Below are 26,125 nucleotides of genomic sequence, written 5' to 3' on the forward strand. Positions count from 1 at the left end.
TCCTTTTTCAAGCAATTGACGCAATTACTTCACGCGGAAAAGTGATACGGCAACACAATATCCGCGTATTTTCCGAAGCCGAAAGATCGAAAAGATACTACAAGACTAACAAGAAAAAGTGAAAAAAAAGACTTTCCACATATCGCGAGAGCGATATGTTTAGAGGAAATTTTCTATATATATATATATAATTGCTTTATAGATAAGATTATATACAATCCAAGAATAGACGAAGATTCTTTCGATTCAAATTACGATATTTAAAATACATCATTCGAAGCAGAGTTTATCGAATTTCCCGAGTCAAAGAAGTTTCTACAAATTATAGTGTATAATCTATAATCGCATAATTCAGGATCGATGAATCAGCTGTTTCATCTATAGTCAAGTTCGGTTGAAGAAATTTCCTTTCCTTATCTATGCAATTGCGCGCTAACGTCATTGGGAGTTCGGGAGGTGATAAACTAACAATAAGGGAAATTAATTTTTTCTTTATCTGTATATATCATAGGTGATATCGCATAATCCTCGACAGAGAAGAGATAACGAATTGTTCGAGATCAACGAGCCGCGAAACGAATTCGAGCGCGAGAGGCAGGCGCGCGCCTCCGTAGAGCGCCTCCTGGTGTTGACGGTGCGGACGGCGCGGTGCGTGCGCTGGATGTCGGTCAGTGTCGGTGCTTGTCTTCGGCGCGCGGCGCGACACAGCACAGAAGTCGCAGAAGGATGCTGCTGTTGATACTGATTCGGAGGGAGCAGCCAAGCTGGACGAGCACCGACGAGTGAGCGAGCGGCTGAGAGCGAGAACGCGCACGAGTGTTCGCGGCACCAAACCAGCAGCAGAGATCGGAGCAATTTTCGTCGTCTTCCTCGTGTGGCGAGTCGTGCGCGCGCGCACGCGATTAAGGACACCCGATTCATGCTTCGGGCAATCGGCGCGCTTCTTTCGGGCGGTGAATGAAATGTCTTCGCGGGCGACCTTCGCTCTGTCGCGACCCGGTTGAGTGTGACTTCGATCGACAAACGGGTTCGACGTTCGCTTTCATGCTCCTCGAGGACACGTCGAGTGTACGTCCTTAAGATATATATAACCGCGAGGTGTATCCAGATTGCGACGACGACGACGACGGCGACAGTCGTCGCCTTGGTACCAGCCGACTAAGATACGGTGATCCAGTTATTTCTAAATGCTTGAAGTCTCAATGAAGCTTATGTCGTCGACGTTGGAGTCGTCGCCGTCGGAGTCGCCGTCGAAATCGTCGTCGTGGTTGCTATCGCTATCGCCGCCACCACCGTCGTCGTCGTCGTCGTCGTCGTCGTCGTCGTCGTCGTCATCGTCGTCGTCGTCGTCGTCGTCGTCGTCGTCGCCGTCGTCGTCGTCGTCTTCATCTTTATCATCATCATTGTTACCGCCGTCGTCATCGTCATCCTCAACGTTCGCAACGTGCTCCTTAATATCGCTACCGCCGTTCACCACGTCACTCGTCGCTTTACCTTTACGTCTATAAGAAAGTCAGTGCTGAACAGTGTGGATTTGTGACAGCAAGAAAAGAGAGACAGGATGCAGGCGAGTAATAAGAATATAAACATCACTATGTATACAAAGGCTGTGGAGGTATCCCAGCAACTGCAGGATGGAGAAAAGTTTGTCAAGTGGGACGAGGTTTGTGTATATTTTTAATGTTATGACTAGTTAATGGTTTTAATAGTCGAGCGCTAGTAAAAGTATAAATGTAAAAGGTCACTTTAGGTATAAAAATGTTACCTCTACTTTGTTTAGTAAAACAAAAAAATCGAATGTGTCCACGATGATAGCTTTTCAAGATAATGAAATATCATATGTCTTTCCTGAAACATCTGCTTAAATGTATTGCTTCTGTCAAAGAAAGAACATTAATAAAGCATTTAGAGAAAACACACATATATTCATAGAGAGTCATATGATAAAAATAAATCTTTCATAATACCAAATGTGCTATGTAACCATAGGATTCTGGAATGGCAACGCCGGTAACTTTGAAAGTGGATAAATATGGTTTTTACTTACATTGGATAGATCAAAATAATGAAATGGATATGCTGGACATAGCAATTATAAGAGATACACGAACAGGGAAATATGCAAAGATACCAAAGGTATTAATTTCACATTTGTTATTTTTAATAAATATTTTATGTATCATTATTGAGAGAGAGATATTCATAAGCTATTTGCTTATTTACTTACATCAATGTAGTAGAAACAAATACTCAAAGATGAATAATCAAAGAGTGTTTCTTCGTTTTTCCATAATTATAACAATGACGCATAGAGAGCATCATCACATAATAATTATTGACTAATTTATAAATAGAACATTACCTACTTTATATACCATATATAGTTTGCTTTTTTTATCACCCTTACTATCCGCACCAATGGCAGATAAAGGCAGTTCCGTATTCATTGAAATAATAGCATACCTTGTTAGATCAGTTTTCCTATAAATCAATAAATAGAACTTTGAATGAACTGACATACTTTTGCATGTAGCATTGTGATGTTTAGCTCATTATACGAAACTTTTTACTTGTATTCATCGCGACATTCAACAATAGGGAGGCTATATTTATTTATAGTTTTTAAATTTTATATGTCAGAGGATAAGAAACTATGTAAATGTGATGTATATACAATTAAATTAAATTTTTCTTATAGGATCCAAAATTGCAATCTTTTGTAACAATGGGTTCTCAAGATTCCTTAGAAGATAAAACTGTAACAATCTGTTACGGCTCTGACTTTGTTAATCTGAATTTTATTAATTTTTGCACAACACGTGCAGAAATAGCACAACATTGGACAGAACAGCTTTTTCAACTGGCATACAATTTGATTCAACTAAATACTAGCACAACTATGTTTTTACTCAAAGCGCACACAAAACTGACGCTTACTGCTGATAAATCAGAAAAAATACTAGTAAAGAAGTAAGTATAATATTGTAATGTAATTCTAGTATTATTTACATAAAAGAAAAACTGTTATCTTTGTATTTTTGAATTTCTTTGCAGTATAATAAAAATGTTTACGCAAAACAAAGAAGATCGCAAGCGTGTTGAGAAAGCACTCGATATTTCTGGCTTTCCATCTGGCAAAGTGAGTTTTGTTTTCACTATCATAAATATTATTCTTGAAAGAGGCTTTGCTCCAAAATACTTTACATATCGTTTATGATAATTTTGTTTCTTAGAGCGACATTGTGCCATTGTCAAAATTCCAATTCGAAGATTTCTTCAACTTTTACAAGTCTCTTACTCAGAGATCAGATATAGAAAAAGTATTTGAAGGATTTGTTGGCAATAGCAAACGCAGATTGATGTCCGTTGCACAATTCGTGGATTTCTTGAACAAAACGCAGAGAGATCCACGCCTCAATGAAATACTATATCCGTATGCAAATGAAGCAAGGGCAAAGGATATCATAAGTCAGTATGAACCTAACAAGTGTAATGCAAATAAAGGCCAACTCAGTTTTGATGGATTCTTGAGATATCTCATGAGTGAGGACAATCCGATTGTTGCTATCTCTAAATTTGAATTATCCGACGATATGGATCAATCGCTTGCACATTATTTTATAAATTCTAGTCACAACACATATTTAACGGGTATATATAAATATTCTCATATTTATTTTTAACATACAGTTTGTAATTATTTAATTTGAATGATTGTAACAAATCAAATTTTTTCTGTTTAGGACATCAACTCACTGGAAAGAGTTCTGTGGAAATTTACCGTCAATGTCTTTTATCTGGTTGTCGATGCGTCGAATTAGATTTTTGGAATGGCAAGTTCGACGAACCTGTTATCGTTCACGGGTACGAATAAACATCGTAATAATTTTCTGTATACAAAAGCTTCTATATAGAAATTAAAGATAAAAACATGTCTTTTTGTAGATATACATTTGTACCTGAAATATGTGCCCGAGATGTGATAGAGGCAATTGCTGAGAGTGCTTTTAAAACTTCTGAATATCCGGTCATTCTCAGTTTCGAAAATCATTGTAATCCAAGGCAGCAAGCCAAAATCGCACAGTATTGCAGAGAACTTTTCGGGGAAATGTTACTTGATGCACCACTCGAATCGCATAAGGTATTTTTAGACTTAATGGACATATTTTTAGTAATTGTATGCAAGAGAAAATTATGATTGTAACAAATGCTTTTTTTTATTCTTAGTTAGAGCCAGGTCAAGAGCTCCCACCGCCATCGTTACTAAAGCGCAAAATAATAATAAAAAATAAAAAAAAACATCACCATCATCATAAAAAACATCAGAAAAAGCAATTAAATACTGCTGCATATACTGCTAAAGGTACTCCTGAGAATGAAACAAATGGAACAGTGAATCCATCCGCTGTAGGAGAAAATGGTCCACCACCGGATATAATACCTCAAAATGAAATGGCTGATGATGTTGCATCTGGAAATGAACAGCAAATTGGGAATGGTGATATTCCTCATCCCCCCATGTTGCAACAAAGGCAGAGTAGTAAAGATAGTGCTCAAGATGATGAAGGTTGGTAATAAAAAAAAAGCTATAAATATGTTCATGAGAGGTACGCATATTTAATGCATTTTTTTTTTTAGACGATGAAGATGAAACGAGTACAGAAGAGGATGAGTCTAATGTGGAATTGAGAATAGGTGACAAAGGATCTGCGCCAGATAAGCCATCCGCGGCCAAAGAGACAGAGGCGGGTGCCGAAATTTCTGCTTTAGTTAATTACGTGCAGCCTGTACACTTTAACAGTTTCGAATCGGCTGAAAGTACGTGATATATCTTAATGAGAAAAATTTTAATGCGTTCTCTTCGTATATTGCGAAGACGATGAATTTTTATATAATTTGTATATCGCTTGTACAGAAAAGAATCGTATGTACGAAATGTCATCTTTCGACGAGAAACAAGCTACGACTCTCTTGAAGGAAAGACCACTAGAATTTGTAAATTATAACAAACATCAATTATCCAGAGTTTATCCAGCAGGAACGCGATTCGATTCTAGCAATTTCATGCCACAAGTATTTTGGAATGCGGGCTGTCAGCTAGTTGCATTAAATTATCAAACGCTTGGTATGTAAAATTTTATTTAGTATATTATTTGATGTATTATTTTGCTTTTATTGTTAGGATTTAATTAATTTGATTAATTTAATCGATAACAGATCTGGCGATGCAATTAAATTTGGGGATATTTGAATACAATCAACGTTGCGGTTATCTATTGAAACCGGAATTTATGAGAAGAAAAGATCGACGATTAGATCCCTTCGCCGAATCTACTGTTGATGGTATTATTGCGGGCACCGTTCACATTCACGTGATATCCGCACAATTTTTAACTGACAAAAGAGTAGGCACTTATGTAGAAGTGGATATGTATGGTTTACCGGCGGATACTGTAAGAAAGAAATTCCGCACAAAAATCGTGCCGAATAACGGTATAAATCCCATATACGACGAAGAACCATTTATATTTAAAAAGGTGAAACAATATTATTTGCATATTCCACTTTGCTAAATAGTCCGTTTCTATAATAATGTGTCGTTTATGCATTCCTTAGGTAGTTTTGCCGGACCTTGCCTCGATAAGGATTGCCGCATATGAAGATTCCGGACGTTTAATCGGTCACAGGGTACTACCCGTAGTCGGATTATGCCCAGGATATAGACACGTTGCACTAAGAAATGAATGTGGGCAACCGCTACCATTAGCGAGTTTGTTTTTACACGTTATCGTAAAGGATTACGTTCCTGATGGTCTGAGCGAGCTTGCTGAAGCTTTAGCGAATCCTATCAAGTATCAGAGCGAAGTAGAGAAGAGAGAGAATCAATTGTTAGTTCTCACGGATTGCTTGGAGGCTCCGGAAGAAATTGAAGTACGATTTAAAATAGCGTTAAATGATTTACTATTTCCTTTCCCCTCCTCTCTCTCTTCTAATAACTAATAACATGTCTATTTTTAAGTCTACTAATACACTACTGTCACATTTTTTTGTAGGATAAGAGTAAAGTTGGCGATGCTTCTAGTTCTGCTAAGCCAGCTGTAAGTTTTTTATATGATTCAACTATCCTGTAATGTGCCACTAACAACGTTATTTTTGCAGGAGGAAGTTGTAAAGGCTAAACGAATGCAATCCATGGGTGAATTACCAGGTCTTCTACCTACTCCCAGCAGTTTACATAGTAGATCATCTATTGGTGGCTTAGGTAGTTCAGATACAATGGATGTAGAAGACGACACCCCAAGTGCTGCAGTTCCAGCAGTTGATACATCTATAAATAAAAGTCCAGTCAATGCTAGCAATAGTGAGTGTTTTTCTTTTTCTTAAATTATCTTAATTATAAATATTTTTACATTTTTTCTTATTTTGTACTATATATTTTGGCAACTTTTTTCTTTTATAGTAAGTGACGAAATAATGGCCGAAAGTTTGGAGAAACTCATGGAAAATAAGTTAGTTAGGGAGAAGAAGATGGAACTCGAGAAGAAACTTGAATCTCTAAGGAAAAAGCATGAGAAAGAAAAAATGCGAATGCAGTCGCAAAAAGGCTCGCTCGACGGCGAGAAGCATAAATCGAAATTCTACATGAGCAATAAGTTAGTGAAGCGATTATCGAGCAAAAATATGTAAGTATATAAACGTATAATATATAAAGTATATAAAGTATGACGTTAATTCCGAATTCTACAATTTTTAATCTTATTTTAGTAGCTTTTCGAGCGAAGTGGGTTTAAGTACCTTAGCCATAGCTGAGTCTTCTGAATACTCAGAGAACGCGGATAATCGCGAGGGAAACGACGGGGCGTCCAGAGGTTTGCCTAGAAGTCAAAGCGAACGATTTTTGGCCATATGTAAGGTGCACGTTCAACAGGAACGTGAACTTCAGGAAAAATATTACGAGAATCTTTTTACGACTGTCGAGAAAGTGATGAAAGCATCACAGTCCAATCAATTGAAAATGCTCCAAGTGCTTTTAGAGAGAGAAACCGCCGACGTTAAACGGAAACTACAGGCTACAAGACAGGGCGAGGTATTTTTAGCTAATATATTCTTTTCTGCACGATGAAATATATAAAATAATGAGAGTTAACATTACATATCTTTTATTACGTTTAAGGTCAAACAATTGGCCAAAGTACATAAAGATAAAGCCGAGCTGGAACGCATAAAACGAGAAGTTGCAAAATCGACAGTAGAAAAAGCTGTGAATGAATGCACGCGCTTAACGAAAATTTTCGACAAGAAGAGAACGGAATTGGAAAGACAACATGAAGAAGTACGGCAAAGACTGGAAGAAGAGCGAGCCAAGGTTTGCATTTTAAATGTAATGAATATTCTTATTCGTGCGATATCTCATTACATTTTTTTCATTTTAATGCAACAGGTAAAAGCTAATTTGCTAGCAGAATATAGTAGCCGCTACAATAAATACGAGAGTGGTGAGTTACCCTTGTCACCATCTGGCGGAGCTAGCTTACCAGAGTCACTTAGTGAGAATACGTATTGACTCGCGAAACGGGTCGTCTGGCTATGTGTTGACTAAAGGTGTGACATCGGTTCATGATGTTTTACGCCATTATACTCGTCGTTTAAAGCATCCAGTTATGCAACTCGGTATATTAAACGTCGCGGTTTGAAACGAGAGATATATAGAAGAGAAAGAAACGGATATTATATATAAATGCAATATTTCTCCGACATTCGTATAAGGAAATGAACCAATAACGACTAACGAACTGTTTGTATACAGTGCTTATCTGTAGCTGTTTATGGCAATGATTCTTACTATCCCTTATTAGAGATGTCAATATGATGATGTTGATGTTGTATCAAGGAATCATATGATTTGAGGCAGCTTGGTGCTACACAAAGCATGACAAGTACTATATATATACATACTGAACTTTTACCATTTAATACTTTGGAGAGATTAGATGCCGAATAATGGTTTGAGGTAATTTTCTAGTACTTCAATGCTGTGTCCTTTACTACAATGATCATTATTCGATTGATACGTTAATCGCATACATGTTGATCAATTTTTTAATTGATCGTGTCTGGCTAGGCACATGGAAATACTATGTCATGATCTCTTTACGATAAAACGTCTGCTTATAGTAATATGAAAGAAAAAGAGACAATGTCAACTTCAATATACATGATGAATATAAATTTCGCATTATTAGCAATCTGAGAGATTCCGGAATCTAAGACAGTCGTTGACATGATACAGTCGGTTACATATTCGTATGATCTTAACAAGCATTAAGATCGCGACAGATAGGCGCGTGAGAAGTATATGTATATATATATATATATATATATATATATATATAATTCTAAATAAGAGAAAAAGAATATACAACCTTCCTAAGTGCTAACATTTAATATTGTTGTTATATGCATAAGTCATGGTTATTTAATTAACTATATATAAACTAAGTCTAATCGCGTTCCAAGATGCTCCGTTTAGATTGATCTTCGACTATTAAGTCAGATCTCAGGAGATTCCAGTCAGAACGCAAGAGGTACATATACAACCAGGAAGGTGAAATCTCTTTGGCCTAGAAAAGAAAAATTCGACAAATTTGCACGAAAGCGCGGGTGATCTGATATATTTTTGACTGAAAGTACTCCGTATATAAACTTTCTTTCTGGGGGAAGAGGGAATGCCCGTACTGTGGCAAAAATGGTGATATTTTCCTGCCGAAGGCACGAGAATATCCTAGTATCTCATTACAATAGGATCCGGACAATTTTGGTTATTCTATTCTTTACATATACATACTTTCATCAATACTAATATCGTGTTATAATCATATATATATATATATATAAAGGTAGATTCAATATATGATTAGGTATATTTATCTCAAGAGAAAAAAAAAATTATGAATTATTTTCTTTTTCTCTTTTATAGAAAATGCAAATTGAGTCTATTTTTTTTAGTGAGAGAATGTTTCCAATTTGGAAGAGTTATCTCGCACATATTTATATCTAGAGAGAGAAAGAGAGATTGTTTCTCTTCTTTATTCATTTATATGGGTGTAATTATGACAGATCACGTGACGGGGCGCGCGCAGCCGCCCTATATTTGCGCAACTACATTCGCGCAAGTATAAGACGATTGTTGAACAGTTTCGTGCGTAGTGTACTTTTCTTTTTTAAAAGTTTTCCGCTTTTTCATATTGCCGGATTCTACTGTATGTAGATCGATTCTTCGTATTATCTTCGTATCACGAGCAGTCCGGTCGGGCAAACCTCTTTGAAGAAGACAATCAAAAATGTTACGAGGTAACATTGTCCTTGTTGTTTCTAATTGTAACGATATAGGCGTATCGCGTTACGATACATGTACACAGATATCTATATGAGGGAAAATTATCCGTTAATTATAACGAATTTAGAATTAAAACTTATTGTATCGTAAGTCTACATCGTATAAATCCGCTATTTATTTAACAGGTTGATTTAATGAAAAAATAGAGGTACGCGGGATGTATCGTAATATAACGATGATTTGAATCAAAGATGTGAAATTTATGGAATATATATATATATATATATATATATATATATATATATATATACCATATATAATGTTATATCTACTTAAGTAATCTACGGTCACGTACTTCGTCATAATAGTTATTTATATTTTGTTTCAATTTTTCATGAATTTATCTATGGTTAAATTTCTGGCAAACCGGGAATTATTATTAATTATTAACTCGCACAAATGAACTGCACAAGTGATCTCGTGGCATTTAGTGTTTTCGGAATTTAGCTGCTTTTCTTTACGTGTTATAATTCGATTTAAGTACATCCTTTTATTGTATGTACTTATATATCGATAGATATCGTTTTACGATATTTATCGAATAGGAGTATATGTGCGTATATACGCGCGTATAGGTACATAAAAATTATAGTTACCTGTATACTTGAACGTCAATCTCGACACGGATTATATTTCGATATTACATTTTATATCAAGAGCGTTCGTAGAGCACACACAATCGACTTATAAGAGAATACATCATTTATTTTTTAATTATATATAAAAATATTATATATATTATATATATATATATATAATTTAATTATATATAAATTTTTTGTAGTATTTTACAATTTTGTCGAACTTATATAATTTCTATCTTAACGTGTTTTGAATTATTTGAAATTATTTTTAAATAACAAATATAATGGTGTTTTCACAAACTTGTATAATTAAAGTTTTATATTTGTGTTTTTATATAAGAATTTAAATAATAATTTATTTTTTATTATTATATAAATTTTGGTTTTGTATCGTTGGGTACAATAACAGCTCAATATCTATGTGTTATATGATAGAATCTCAAATTTATTATTATTTATTTTTATATAATTATATATATATAATTGTGCGTGCTCTCCTTGTATATTGTTTTGCGTAAATATTATGAAGGATGAAAGACTAAATTAAAAGAATTGCTCGCGATTCGTACGAGTCCATCTAACAAGCAGAGAAAAGCAATTAAAGCATATGCATTTATTATTGCAGACGATAGTGCGCATCCCGTAAACTTAAAAGAATAATGGATCCTGAAGTAATATCCCGTGCACCTCCTTCTGATGTAATGATATTTGGTTTGCTGTAGATGTAAAAGGTATGACATTTGGTTCTCATTTTAAATAGTCGTAGTATGTCGCTTTTTTTTGAGATTGTAGCTGATATATATGTACATATGTTTCCGGTAAATTTAGAGATTCACGTAAACGCATATACAGATACACGCGTGCGCGCGCGCACGAGGAACCAGAGAGAGAATGTAGTTACCGTTTCTTAGACCATGCCAATTATCGCGATAGCATTTCTTCCGCAAATGAAGTTACCGATCGTTCGCGAAGTTGTAGAATGTTCTGTGGCGAACGCGACTGATTTTATCCGGTCACGGGGGTTGACGATAGAGATAGTCGTATACCTAACGATATTTAAGGCAATGTATTTAAGTAATTTTATCCAGTATGTTTGGAACATATGTGAGGAAATCGATAGCGTTCGTTCGTATACTGTGTTAATCGAAATGCGTGCGGGTAAGTGTCGATATTTTGCGAAATTGGGCAGCTTACCATATTGCGTCAGGTATGCATCCTTCGCGACATCAAAGAGATGGTAATATAATATAATAGAGGAAATTGATTAAATGATGTATAAACTCTACTCAGTTTGCGAGATTTCTGTCTCGTTTATTAATAACATATAATCTTTCCTTGCATAGTGATATTTATTTCGGATTTTTTTCGGAGAGTGCTAGTTTATTATATATTTTATTATAAATGTGTTTCGTCTTTCTTCGAAGAAAATTACTCCTTTATTTTAATACAACATTTTTGCTTAGCGAATGTACCCGGTGCGTTTTATATAGGACATGCGATTAATAGAAAATCTTGATTTCTATCTCTTGTATCGAAGCGCATGAATTTTTAAAATGTATTTTGATTATCTAAACATTCTAAACTACATCTCGTTAGGAAAGATATTGATATGCATACGAGATAATTGGGATTTAAGAGATAAGAGAGTGAGCGAATAGAATACCAATGATATTTCCAATTATGTACAGTTTGCTTTTCAATTATGTTCCCTAATAGTATTTATTCGAATTTTATATCGAGCTTTATTATCTTCGTTATCTAATTGAGGAGTTGGAAGTCGTTTGTTCGCTATTAATCTGATATACGGCAAAAATCTGGATATTGCAAGTGATTATAAAACTCACTTTTCTCTTGCTATTTTCTTTCGTATTATTCAGATTTTTATTTGAAGCTCATTTTTCAAACCACGTACAATTATTTATACTGTTTTGTATCCGATTCCTCAATTATAGTCGTTTCGCGGATAGTGTGATTTACCTATGCATTTATGTCTTTCATTTAGATCAAATTGCAAGTTTACTGTGTGTATTTTGTCAGAGATGTCTCTCTGAATATTATATATAAATGGATATCGCATTCTTTTATTAGAGCATGTGATCGACATCATTCTCTTCCTACATTCGTGTAACGTACATATATACGCGTGTATGTATGTTACACACGATATACACGTATGTATATAAGTATAGATTTACGTTAAAGGGACATAGATATTATATTCACGTTGATATATTATGTGTTGTTGCTGTTGATGTTGTTAATCGTAGGATATAGTCATAAAGATGAAAATGGTAGCGCTAGCATAATCGTTGTTAATATAGCAACTACGGGGGAAGGGGAAAAGGGGGAAAAAAAAGAAACACAAGAGTTCTCCACGTTAATTACGACGAACACGTTCGCGCGCGGATTATTAATCGCGCATTGTCGATTTATTTTTGCGGATGCGTGCGTCGCAATGTTACCAATTTGTACCTGCGATGTTATCTGTCTTGACCGCTCTGGCGTTGACTAATGTTATTCTAGACATTGCTTTGAATGAAGGACGCCCAATTCGAAGATTACTTTTAGCATCAGCTTTTTAGAATTCTACGTGATGCTTCACGCTAAGATGGTTGAATCTAGCGACGAATATCTTTGGAGATGCTATTCGAGCTATTTGAGAGATTTGCCAAATAGATATTTAGAGAAGACGTTCAGCATCGAAGATCTTTGTAACGGACGTGTTCGTTCTAGAATAAACGTGTGAAGACGCGTAGGCGTATTATATTAAACATAAGGTATGTGTAGTTTGAAACGGCCTACAAATGATCGTAGTGATTTGGCTCAGCTATATATTGTTCTGTTGTTTTGAAAGTATTGCACTCGTTGTACTTGTCGAGGTTCAAATTGGAGCGTCTAAACGTCCGCCGCTGTTACACGATTCCTGTCGAAACTAATTGTAAGCGTAATGTTATCCGCAGCAGGCTTATCTAAGGATCTTTTGCTATTTATCTCTTTCTCTTTCTATATATATAGCGCGTCCATCCTTCGAGTTTACTGTAATGAGGATCTCCTAACAACGATTCTTCGTACCTGACCGTATTATTCCTCGATCTTGCGTCCTCCTTTGATCCTCTTGATAATCTCTTCTTTTTAACTCTAAAGAGAGTTTTTTAAGTATTGAAGAAATGGCAGGCGATTAGGCTGGAGATATTAGAATTTTATTGTTGCGCAGCCGTGTGTTTTTGAATTATCTCAGTTTTCGCAGCGACATTATTGCCAATTCTCAGCCGACAATGAAATAATGTAACTCGATGTACATAAAATGCAACGACGATATTCTTGTGAATCTATAAAGCTTTGCGTTGTTGAGTCGGAGAACTTTTTATTTCGAGTAACAACTTTGTCTTACAACGCTGTACAGTGGCAGTCGATAGAGATTTTGATTTATTTTGCATAAAATGCGGATGTTAAACGCACTTGAATGCGTTAAATGCAGCGCGAATCTTAACGATTCCGTTCTGCTTCGTGATCGAGAGCTCGATTGTCGAGATTGTAATGTAGCTATATCGTAGAGATTTTGCGTTGTAGATGATTTACTCGCTAGATATATCTATGTAAGTGTGACTATTCGTAATAACGAAAAAGGAGAAAGATGCGCCAGAAGAAAAGGGGAAAAATAGCATGCGAGGAGGAAAGAAACAAACTTATCGAAACGATTGTAATTGTAGTAATGATTGATAATGCGAATGTACAAATGCTTGACGGTATGTACGCACAGTAGAGTATGCATATGCAGATGTATACATTACCTACTTATGTATCGGGAGTGTAGTTGCATCCCGTGCAAATGATTTTGTCTTCCCTCTTAGCTTATTTGCAATAACTCGATTTACGGTGGAAATTTCATTATTCTTAGCGTTATCGTTGTTGTCTCGATGATTCTACTGTCTGATCATCTCATCTACGTTAACTTATCTTTGTAATGCATCACACAATATGAGGGGTCTGATTTATATTATATGTCTCGGTTATATATTTGTCATTCGTATTTTTTAATCGACGATTAGTTCCGTTTGTCATCGGTCGCGTACTTCTGTTTTGTAAGCGACGAGAGATTATAATAATTTGTTGTGTTCACATTATTTTCTTTTTCCCTTGTGATTTTCCTCTCCCATTTTCTGTTTATGATAATCAGGAGTTGAATTTAAGTCAGGAGAATACTAAACAATACCTATGGAGGACTTTTTCTATGCGCTTGGCATCATTTCTATATATAATTATTAACAGAAAATATTAAAATTTAGTGCTTACGTGCACGCGAGTAATGAACCGACAACCTTGTAGATTAAACAATATAATTAATAATATTTTTTAATTGATTCTTAGCATAAATCTATATAAATTTTTTTTCTGTTTATCTTGTTATGCCAATATTTTTTGATGATAAATTGATTTAAGTTCTTAATTTTTAATTGCTATGCATGATTTGTTTTTCAATCAATATCTTCATTCATTTCTACTAAGTTTGATGACAAACATTTCGCGATGAAAGTATCTAGACAGCAACAGTTTAAAACTTTAAAATGTGTAATTAACGTGGTACATGCTATTCGCGTTCTATAGGACTTGTACGTAAAAAAAAAAATTATAATAAGCATGGTTTTCTCGAACCACTATATTATGCATAGCATATATTTCGGTATATCGGTTATATTCGATGGAAGAATCAGATTGAAAAATAAAAACGTGAAACTTAAGATATATGTAATTTCGGCTATGCATCACACACACACACACACACACACACACATACGTAATGACTTGTTCGACGCGATATCAATTGGCCGAAGTATTAATGCGGTGAAGCTCTGTGTAGTATAGTTCAAATTTTGGACAGACATCTGATTTCTGCAGGTACTTAAGACTTTTACGGATCATTAAATCAGAATCTGAGAATTTTCGTTTTACGATTTTTTGTTTTATAATACGACTTTACGCTCGAATTCTTTGTTTCATAAAAAAAGATCTTTTTTTATAATAAATCTATAATCTTTATTTTATAAATTTTCGATTTCTTACGATAAGCGATTAAATTTTAGGACGACTACTCGTTTTATTGACTATTTTTTACATTTAATAAAAAATACATTCTCCGCAGATTTAGCACTTCGTGGATTTTAAAATCATAAATTTTTCGTTTTCAGTGTTTGGAATTTATAACAAATAGGATATGTATATAGATACAAATCTTACGTTATTCTTACATTTTGCTTTTGTCATGTCATTGCTGGTTTTTCAAGTTATTCTTTTCAGCGGAGGTCTATTCTACATATTACATATTCGATATTTTCGTTTTGAAAGAAGAATGAATTATTAATCGTTACGTCGAGGAAATATGGACGAGGAAGCGCGTGAATATCAGTAGAAATGAGATATTTGTCCCGCTATTAGCAATAGTTATCAATTAATCACGTCGACGATGTCTGACTATATAATACATATATATGTATGTACATTTGGCGATGTCCCGATCTTAATCGCGGCGTAAAAGGAACGTAATGGAAAATGACTAAGACACAAGATATTAATTTCATCCAAAATGATTTCTCCTCTGACTCACTTGTGCCTTGCCTTTGATCATCCTTCGCTGTTCTGTATATCCAGATATAATCTCTCTTTTCTAAATAATCGTCTTCGATGTTCGATGTCCTTTCTACGAATAAGAGAATTATCAAGTAGGTCGGTATATTAAGAAAGCGTTATTTATTTCGTTTGCCGTAATGGTATTAGCTCGTAATCGATAAATGTACACCGAATAATCTTACGATTTTAGCCTTTAAGATATCCAGAGTGATCGCATTCGGATTATGGACGCTGGTAAAAAAACTCCGCTCGAAAATATATTTAGAGCCTTTAAATAATATAAAATATCTCGATGTGTTAAAATTCTCGTTCTGTAACCCAAAAGCAATACGATGAATGAATTTGTCTAATTTTGATGAGATTTTTTCCTGTAAAATTTAATTTCGATAATTAGATTAGCGAGATTTCAGAGCAGATTGACACTCATCGGATCCGATGCTTTACGCAATTATTATAAAGAACGCTGCTTAATTAGAATGCATTTATTAAGTTCTATTCACTAATTAACAAGAATCATACGGATTACGCGGAGAAAGCTAATATGGTAGATGATGTTCGTTATAGAGGAAATAGATGAATATTTTATTTTGAGATGATTAGAATATATATTTATTTAATTACATCTACAAAATCATAATATGGAGAGTAGAGTATGTTACACACATGCGACGAGTGTTTAAAATATATCTTGTGTTACGATTAGTGATATTAGTTGATATTGTTATGTAATTACCTGTGTCTGGATATTCGATTTGAATATAAAGAGATTTCGATACCGATATACCATACAGTAAATATATTTCGATTGAAACTTATCTGTGCCAGACTAATTCGACGTATAGAGAAATTATTTTTTGACCTTGATTTTACGCAGCGATGAATATAAATTATACGGATGTCGCAAAGAAAGAGGTCACGCTTCATGTGTGGAAGATAGTTTGCGTATCATACGAATGAGTATGGAGGAATTTCGAATAGAGGATATTTCATGGTACAATCGTAGTTTGGACTGCTTCCATCTCGATAGGTTTCGCTGTCGCTTGGAGAAAGCGCGCCTACTTTCGTTTTTGAGTCGCAATATGCAATTTGGATCGATTTCCGGTTCTTTACCGTGAAGTAACTAGCAAGTTGTAACAGAAAATTAATTAATTATCGCGATTAATTATCGCGATGCTTTATATAACGGAGCAGAATGAAAAATCGATGCTTGCTTACGTATGCTTGCATGATTTGATCTTTTCGCGGTCGCGAAGCTAGTCGTACTTTCTCAAAAGCGAACATCGGATATCAAATACGATCGATGAGAAGCAATTTCAAGATTACTTATAAACCTGGATGTATTTTTTAGAGAACAGAATTAGAGACACATTGTTACTTGCTATATAAATATCGATACCATTAATGCCCACTTATATCCGTACGATAAATCCATAAGTTATAATAACGATATTCTATAAATGGCTGTATTATTGTAAAATCAAAGATATAGCGTACAATAAAGTTTAGTGTTGTAGGAGAAAATGGTGTGGAAAGTGGCGAGATATTCTTTTCTCCTCTTATCACATTCTAAACGAGGAGTGTTTATCGAAAAAGCAACATTTTATTTAGAAGATACCAATAATGAATATAATTTCTTGCATGTTTGTAATAAAGTAGTATTTTATTTATTCATTTTACAATATGGTCAATTACCCAATTGTCAAAGGACGGTTATATTAAATACAATAGATAATTAAATAAAAGACGTACAATTTAAATCTATCAATTTTATATTGTCGTAAATAATTAATTAAAATATATATTTTACGCTTTATGCCTCAGGTAGACGGTTTTTGCACGTGTGCTATCAAAAGATAATATTTCAATACAATGTCATCTTTTTGCTTATTTATATTAAGCGGAACATTATCATTTTGTTGATCTATTATTTCGTTTACAAGTTTTTCCAAAAAATAATTCTTTATATCTTCATCGGGAAATCGCTTGATGAAAGGGTTAACGGCGCGTACGTGATCTACAAAAATATGAACAAAAGTTCTAAGGAAATTCTAAACAAAGAAATAATTAATCTTGTTGAAATGAATTGAATGCGTAATATTAATTAAATTTTGATTGTCTTATTTATCCTTATCTTTATCTTCGCGAAAAAATAGATAGCAAATTTTCTCATTTAAAAATACTTGCGTAATATCTTACTCGTGAGGCTCTGTTTACTGTATCGAAAGTTTTTCTCCTTGTTTCTGCAATGCAGAATTTTGAAACCAATGTCTCGTAACATTTCTTCTAGACTCGCTCTCATATCTTTGCAACCAATTCTTTGAAAGTAAGGCAAGTAACGATGCGCATCCTTTAAACAAAAAAATTGAACATTTCACCGCGCTTGTTATACGTTTACTATCGCGTATTACATGGGTGTTATTCTATTTTAATCATAATAATACCTGTAGATAAGGCTGAAATTGCGGATTCTGCTTCAACTGTATATATGCCTCAAATCCCATGTGATATGCTATAAACATGACTAACGCTTTTCCTTCTGGTCGTAGAAGCTTGTAAATATTTTCAAAGGCGCGCCTAAGTTTGATATTTAATTAGAGAATTTGCAAAGGAAATCGTACAGAATTAATATTTCTCTAATCTCTATTATAAGTGTTAGTATTGCTAATAAAATGTAATTATCTTCGTACGCGATTTTCTTCCATGGTAAAAGAATTATTAAACCGCGATTTACAAATGATTATCACATTAAATAAAAAAATATTGAAATTATCATAAATCATTACACTAACCGTAAATCTATACACCAATGCAGACAATAGAATGAAACAGCGTTGTCGTATTGTTCGATTTGATCCTTTGGTAGATCCAATGATTCGATATCCAGAACGATGTAGGATAAATGATTGTCGGCGTTGTTTTTGCGTGCGTAATTCACCATTTCTTGCGATATATCGGCACCTAATAATTCGCATCTAATTCTGTTAAAATGCTGCGCATTGCATCAATTTTTTATTCATACCTACCTACAATTGTCGCCTCATCTGGCAACGAAGGTAATAGAATATCTTTGGTGATATTGCCTGGGCCGCATCCGATGTCAAGGCATTTCCCTTGCATCAGTGACAATTCATATTTGAATTCGCCAATTAGATCGTTGGTGTCGCGATGTTGCATATCATTACCAGTAATGTAATTCTCAGCCGAGTTCATGATACACCGTTGATGTAATGATACTGTTACTCAAGATGGATTCGCAAATGAAAAATAAGAAAATCGAGAGCAATTAAAGAACGCTTTGAAGATGTTGAAAAATTGTTGAGATTTCGAGAATGAAAATATCTTTTTAAGAGCGATTTCTTTTAGATAGCTTCATTTCGAGACGATTTTCACAGAATTAAAAGTTACATAAAGGCAAACAATTAATTGAGAAAAATAGAAAAGCCTAAGAATATACGATTACATTATTTTAATAAATTAATAAAATTGTTTTGAATAACAGCTGATAATGTATATGTGTGTTAGAGGATTTGTCGCCGTCAAAATATACTGTGATGTAAATACAGTACGCGAATTTTCAAACATTTGCAATTAAATAACAAAACTTCTACCGTTACTCTTTATCTTCGTTTTATTTTATCATGTGGAATCACATTTAAAATTTTGTATCACCTGTTGCCGAATATCCTGTATGTATGATTTTTTTTCGACTAATATGTTTTACGATTTTTATTCCAGTGCCTTCACATCCGCGAGATGTAGATCGAGAAGTAATGCAATTGCGTTCGGTCTTACAACAGAAACGAAAGGAAACGAAACAGAAAAGTCGTCGGAGGTTCCTTTTCAGGAGTACCAAGGTAGATGATAGCTCACAATACTGATTTCACTTCTCTACTGCTGACTTTTTAACTTCGTCTTTGGTATTTATATTCGGCGACTCATGTAAATAACTCTTACTCTTTCTCCGTTCTCCCATTTTATTCTCATCTCCCTACCAACTTATTCTATTCTTGCCTTCTCTATTTTCCTACTTCAACAGTCGACAAATCTTTCCCACTCTACTGTGTGTCGTTTTAACTATTATAGGGGGAAGTTCAATGACCTATGTGCATCCGGTCGTTCGATTACATTTATTAACGCACACTCTCAGAAAGGATTTCTGATAACGAGACAAAAAATATTCTTGACATATTTAATCGTATCACAACCTTATGCGGTATAAAAATAAAACAATTTTAAAATTAAATCAATAATTCCTTTTCTTCTCTCTCGAATTAAATAAGATTGTCTTACTATCTTGAGACAAGAGTAACATATACAAATCTAAGCTTATATATTCTTGCATTTAGAATAACTTGATGTTAGCGCCACAATAGTCGGCGCGAAACCGATATGCGGTGGCGTTACTAGGCATTTTATTCTAGATTTTAAGAATTTTCCATTTAAGATTAAAATATTCCTTTTTCAATAATAAATATGATTGTCGCTATATCGATCCTATTTTATGATAGATTGAAGAGTAATAACATTAGATCCGGAAATCTTTTCTGTCGGTGCACTATCAATATCAATATATCTATAGCTTGATATTTACTCAGATTAATAATTACTCAGATAATAATAATAAGGGAGAGTTATGTAAAAAATATGTATTGAGCTATATATAGGCCGCCTTGATTAAAAAAAAATGTTTATTAAGATTAAGAAGACGTGCCATACATATGGCAGCACGAATATAGATAGGACTTGGTCGTGTGCTTTAAGAGATATGGCTTTCGAAATGGAGCAAAGACCCCTCCTAGTTATTTCATCTTATTTATAGCAACTTTGAAACTATTTTTGATTCTATAAAAATTCCTTCTTCCAAAAAAATGTACCCGAACAATATTATTTTTATTAAAATACTTTAGTTTTTTTTTTTTTTGTCTAGAATAATTAATGATATGAAATGCTAAAAGGTTCTCTTCTATTCAAATAATATTTTTCTTTTCTTTATCTTTCTCTCATTTTATATTTTTCATTAAATTTTTTGTGCTTCGAACGAAGTGAAAAGTGCGGCGCAAGTTTAAATTCAAAGTACTAGGTATCAGGAAAATGCGTGAAATGAATTTTACCGTAACCTTAACTCGGACAAAAGGGCTTATCGTTAATAATCCGTAATTCGATCGACTGCGAGACCCCAGGATCCTTGCCAGAACGTTCTCGAGAGCCCTTGAATTAGTCTTATCTTACGGTCGCATGTATTTGCCTTTTGGACAGCGCCGTATTTGCATATGCGCGAGCACACTCCATACACGCTCGTTGATAATATACAAGGTGTTTTCCTGATCAAACACTCATATTTCTTAGCGGGGGAGTTCATCCTTCGTTTTTTATCTTGCTGAATGGCCTTTAAATCTTGTCTGAAATGCGCTTACTCGCATATCAACGGATTTTATCCAGTCGCATATTAGAAGCCTTCGATCGACCTACCTATCTTATCGCACAGAAATCTGAATTTTATTTTATCGATTAATCAATGATCATCCGATTTTGCCTTGAAAAGATTATAATGATAACTTCAATTCAATTTATTCTTTATTATTTATACATTGTCGAAGGACGCCATTTTTCTATAGTACTTGACGAATTTTCTGGAGCGATCGACGGCAATAAAACGTGTAACGTTCGAGTCTCGTTACGTTGTATATTCCGTTACCTTCAGCTACCGTAAATCAGTTTGGCGACGCGCCTGTACAGAAAATATTTATGAAACTCGGCGGGTTGACCCGCACCCTTTCCTCTGACGTCATTGTCTCTCTTTTCTCTCGCACCGTTTATCTCCATTTTCTCTGCGCTCTGCGCAAGGTAATGCAATATGCACTCGCGTCTCTTTCAAAGGAGATAACAAAAGGTCATAGCGCTCGCGCTCACGCACTACTACTATCATACGGAGTTTATAAAAGCTTGGAAGCGTCGTGCAAGAAAGCAGAGAGAGAGAGAGAGAGAGAGAGAGATGTAAAGATGCATTGCCGGGTTTAGCTGGAAACGGTAGCCCGCTGCAGTCGCGTATAATTTTCGTCTCGCTCGATCAGATACTTTTCATTCGGACATCGAAGCCCTTGTTGCAAATTTTTAAAGACGACCGAATTGACAGTCTTTTAATAGAGCAAAATTACACGTCGCACTTTTTTTACCGCGGGTCTTGTTTTCGAGTCGTCGTATAAAATATAGGATATAATCCTGTTATAAAGAAAAAAAAAATAGGATAGAGGATACGCGAAGAGACGAAATGAGCCAATTAATGTTGCGACTTTATTACATCCGCGAGTATAGAAACTTTACGAGAACGCGACGTTGTGTTTCGTTATATCTCGTTGAAATCTTCATCTCGTGAGAATTTACGATAGCGGCATACGTAAGAGTTCTCCGGAAATAGGAGGATGCTGCGGATTTATCGGGCAGGTGTGAGTCTCGCGCGCGTTGTAGGTTGTCGTGGAGCTGGTGGAGGATTTACGTAGCGTCGATCTCCTTCGTTCGCGCTAAAACCACAAGCATCCTCGATATTCGATCGAGCTTTTGCGAAAGTGAACGCTGCGGAGGACAGGGCGGAAGTGACGGCTCTTCTCGGGTTGGGGATTGCGTGCGAGGACGTGGCTGAGGAAAAATTGCTTGGGAATTAACGTTGAAAACTGCAGCCTGCGAGCCGTTGAATTTTTCCAGGATTAATGCCTCGGCCTTAATTACCATGTTCGCGGCTTACGTCGTACTTTCCGATACGTCCGTTTGTATTTTTACCTGTATTCGTCACAGCCAAAAGATTTGCGCGCTGAACAAGGAAGAAATATGAATGATGGTGAAAATCGTCTCGCAGATATTGAAAGTTGCCGCGATTCTTTCACGAATTTGTACAATTATAGAAGCTACTGATGGACGAAAGTACGAGAGGATTAGGGATCCTTTGGCATCTCGATCCGGTACTGCCGGATGTGGTCCGGGTCTTCCATCAGCCCTTTCCTTCCCCATCTCTCTAGCCTCTAGTCTCTTTGCCTAAATCCTTTGGCCGGATCCGCGTGTATCGAGTGGGTGAGGCGCGGCCGAGAACGAAGGGCTTTGATAAATGACTGACGCGGAAAAAAATCCGCGTCGATACGTCTTGCTCAAGGAGATGCGCGTGCGAGAGAGGAAGAGAGAATCGTCAAGAGAGACAGAACGAAAAAGGGAGAGAAAGAGAGAGAGAGAGAGAGAGAGAGAGAGAGAGAGAGAGAGAGAGAGAGAGAGAGAAGGACAGATGGAGGGCGAGAAAAAGCCCCTTGGTTCGTTCCCGCGGTTCGCATCTCGATGTAGCTATCCTATATCCCGCATGCGATCTGCATTCCCTTCGCACGCTCGTTTATTAAAACCAGTGACCAACACGCTGCGTTCGCAGATCGATCCGCGTATAAATGTTGCCGCGAGAGTATCGGGAGATTTTACGCTTCCGAAAATTCATTAATCTCCCGTCGCGCGCGCGGTGTCGAGTTTAATCGTGGTAATTTAAGTTTCTCCGCGCGTATCGTGAATACAAACGACGCGTATATTTTCGCCGAGGGAAGAATCGCGGTTTTTAACAAATCATATAAAGCGCGAAGTCTCGCAAGTCTCATATACTTTAATATATACAGGGCTTTAAGATTAATTTAATTCCATAAACGTAATATATTTTCAATTACATTTTTGTATTATATATATATTGTATATATATATATATATTTTTTTTTTTTCAGTCAGATGTAACGTACGGTTTAGAGAAATCTCGACACATTCTGTATGTGCGGATATTCACAAACGATGGTCCTTTCGCGGATGCGTGCTTTATCGGAAAACACTGAGTGAGATATATGGAGAGATTATGCGAGATGGCGTTTCGGAGTCGAACAGGCCGCTATTCTCCGCTCCGTCAATTATGCTAATTTCGATTGCCGCGAGATTAATGGAAGAAGGCGGCGTCTTCGCTCTGAACGCTCTTCGTTCTCTTTCCCTTCTCTCTCTTTCTCTCTTTCTCTTATGAACGCCCCGTCGATGGGAGCATGACGTTCTTTCCGCACTCGGCCGACCGTGCATAATGCACTCGACTTGCAATTATTGCAGATCCATCCTCGGTCAGTTTCAATCCCGCAGCAACGTCTCTCGTCCTCGGGAAAATGCAGACAAACAAAATCGCGCTATATACAGATATAAACTGCAATTTTAACGGAATACATTATTTTTCTAGATTTTTTTTTGCATGTATCAAATAATATACATATTATCGTCAGAAATTCTTGAAAATTACAAAACTGCGGAAAAAATGTTCGATGTGCATTTCCCTCGCACAAATAATACGCGGAGATCCAAGTGCTCGATAAGAATATGGAACGTTGAGTTTCCTTCTCGTAGAAACTAGAAAGGATTTTGTTAAGTGTGCACGCGTGTACGTACTCGTGAGATATATCGAGTGACGGGGACGATGGCTGGGATTTCTGGCGGAATGTATCGGAAACTGGAAGACTCGCATGAGTGTTTTCATGCGAGGCGAAGGGGCGAGACGGGAGGCACAGATACTCGGAAGAGCGGAGTGGTAGAGACAGGTAGAGAGAAGAGAAGAGAAGAGAAGAGAAGAGAAGAGAAGAGAAGAGGCAGAGGCTTGTCGGCGACACAGGCACATCAATAATACATGTCGTCTGCCGCTTGCTTCACCTCTTGCCCCCTTTCGTTGTCTTCCATGATCTCCGAAGCTTATAACTAGCTCTGACGCAAGTAACCTCTCTTACCCTCTCGCTGTCCCTCTCTCTCTCTTTCTCTCTTTCTCTCTGTCTCTTATGATGATCGATTTTTTTTCACTGTCTTTAACCCTTATGACTGATTTTAAATATGTCAAACGAATCGATGATGCTGCTGATAAGATTCAGCTGAATTAATTCTATTATAAGGCAGTCTTTGAAATGGATAAAGATAAATCAATATCTAATGTGTATGTGGAATAAAATTTGGCGCCACTGTGTTTGCAATATTCTCGGAGGCTAAAACATTTCTTTTTATACATCTCTCTAATTAGTAATCTTTTCGTATTTTAATGGTAATTTTTTTAACAAACGTCGAAAGTTTATCTCAAATTCCGTTCAGAAATATTTCGGAAATGCGAAACGCTTTTGCGAGGTGAGCGCGATGACAGAGCGAAGGGGATTTATCTCCTTGCAGGTTTCCGCGAATCCCCAACACCCGTCTTTTTCTTTCTCTCTTTCCATTTTTATTAAAATGCCAACGGGGAAAAGGAAGAGAGAGAGAGAGAGACTCCCGCAAAATATGAAAATCCATACAGTCGCGCGGAGAAAATATCCGTCATTTAAAATGGATGGATTTAGGTGGATATAAAAGTAGAGGGGTAGTAGAAGAAACCGGTGGCAGCTCGCGCGAGGGTGGCACCTACTTCGGTCCGGGAGGGAGGGGGCCGAGGTGGCCCGAGGATGAACGAGGGGGGTGAAGGCGGGGGCAACTACTGAAAGTCGACGATGGTAGTGGCGGTGGTGGCGGTGGTTGCCGGTGGTGTTGAAGATTTAAGGGAGACATTTTAAATGGATGGTTCCCTCGGAGAACCCGGGGCCTCTGGTATTATCCAATAGCGTAGCTCGTCTCTCGCGTTTCTCCGCAAGAATTCGCGAGAAAGCGAAAGAAGGAGCGCGAGGATGAAAAGGAGGCACCCTCTCCCCCTCGTTGCATGCTCTTTCGCGTAGAATGCCGTAGGACGTTGTATTTAACCCTTGAGATAACCCTTTCATAAGGTGCCTATAAACGCGCCGTTTGCCTTATGTGTAATTATGCAACATAAAATATTCACTCAAGGAAATATCACACTCGATTTAATTGATTTAATCGAATGTTTAAGAAATTGAAATATACCATATATTACACGAGCAATGTTTTAATATTTTTTATTTTCTTCAGATATTTCTATGACATTTGTTTATGACAATTTTATTTTTTATTAATTTTTTTTTTTTTTGCATTTGCCTTGCATTGTTCATACATGAATTAATATAAATTGAACGAGAGATACAATTTGAAAGTTTCGGTTTTCGAGAAAATATAAAGATATGATTTTTAAAAATATACGATTATAATAAAAATATTGACATACTATCGGAAAAGAAGGTTTGCGAGTAAAAGTAAATTATTTATATTTCAGCGATTTCGCTGAATTGTACCGCTAGCGAAGGTAGTGTTCCATCTCTTTAAGAAGCTTCTGTTTTCGGGATCGATAAAGAACGCAATCGCATTCAACACCTTTAGCATTTTACGTCTCGCAAAAGTAGTCTCGTGAGATATAAAATAAAAATTTATCATCTCGTCTTTATGCCTGGCTAGGATAAATTTTGCGTTCGCTTGTCTAAATTATTCAACGCGCGAGAGAGCTATCCTTTTGTTCGCCACTTTGGTAAGCGTGTAATGGTAATATTACATTTGTCGTACAACGTGCTTATCGAATTAAAAAATTTCTAGACTTTCTATCAAGTTTCTAAATCTG

General features: G+C 36.0%; 2 protein-coding genes across 7 annotated transcripts; one reads left to right on the forward strand and one right to left on the reverse strand.

Annotated features, from left to right (window-relative positions):
• Window positions 1–399: 399 nt before the first annotated feature.
• On the forward strand, window positions 400–17,129 carry Plc21c (Phospholipase C at 21C). 5 transcript variants are annotated; one of them, XM_070308702.1, is made up of 19 exons: window positions 400–1,663; window positions 1,990–2,136; window positions 2,699–2,970; window positions 3,055–3,139; window positions 3,234–3,651; window positions 3,744–3,864; window positions 3,946–4,141; window positions 4,228–4,567; window positions 4,639–4,818; window positions 4,916–5,125; window positions 5,218–5,537; window positions 5,617–5,931; window positions 6,054–6,098; window positions 6,160–6,361; window positions 6,461–6,683; window positions 6,766–7,087; window positions 7,175–7,366; window positions 7,442–7,496; window positions 10,607–17,129. In XM_070308702.1, the coding sequence occupies exons 1-19, from the start codon at window positions 1,562–1,564 to the stop codon at window positions 10,639–10,641; spliced, it is 3,780 nt and encodes a 1,259-aa protein (XP_070164803.1). In that variant the 5' UTR covers window positions 400–1,561; the 3' UTR covers window positions 10,642–17,129. The 5 variants fall into 5 exon arrangements, 4 of the variants coding, with proteins under 4 accessions (XP_070164803.1, XP_070164794.1, XP_070164782.1 ...); XR_011447954.1 differs by having other exon boundaries at window positions 401–1,663; window positions 7,442–8,011; XM_070308693.1 differs by lacking the exon at window positions 10,607–17,129 and having other exon boundaries at window positions 6,769–7,087; window positions 7,442–9,599.
• A 165-nt stretch (window positions 17,130–17,294) lies between these two features.
• Window positions 17,295–19,485, reverse strand: Jhamt (juvenile hormone acid methyltransferase). 2 transcript variants are annotated; one of them, XM_070312605.1, is made up of 6 exons: window positions 19,276–19,485; window positions 18,630–18,839; window positions 18,396–18,564; window positions 18,048–18,180; window positions 17,803–17,953; window positions 17,295–17,620 (listed from the first exon to the last, which is right to left on the reverse strand). In XM_070312605.1, the coding sequence occupies exons 2-6, from the start codon at window positions 18,814–18,816 to the stop codon at window positions 17,424–17,426; spliced, it is 837 nt and encodes a 278-aa protein (XP_070168706.1). In that variant the 5' UTR covers window positions 18,817–18,839; window positions 19,276–19,485; the 3' UTR covers window positions 17,295–17,423. The 2 variants fall into 2 exon arrangements, with proteins under 2 accessions (XP_070168706.1, XP_070168696.1); XM_070312595.1 differs by having other exon boundaries at window positions 18,630–19,485.
• Window positions 19,486–26,125: the final 6,640 nt, after the last annotated feature.

This window comes from Polyergus mexicanus, unplaced genomic scaffold, assembly GCF_030449975.1.
Source record: "Polyergus mexicanus isolate NDT 795.1 unplaced genomic scaffold, iyPolMexi1.0 SCAF_2, whole genome shotgun sequence".
NCBI lineage: Eukaryota > Metazoa > Arthropoda > Insecta > Hymenoptera > Formicidae > Polyergus > Polyergus mexicanus.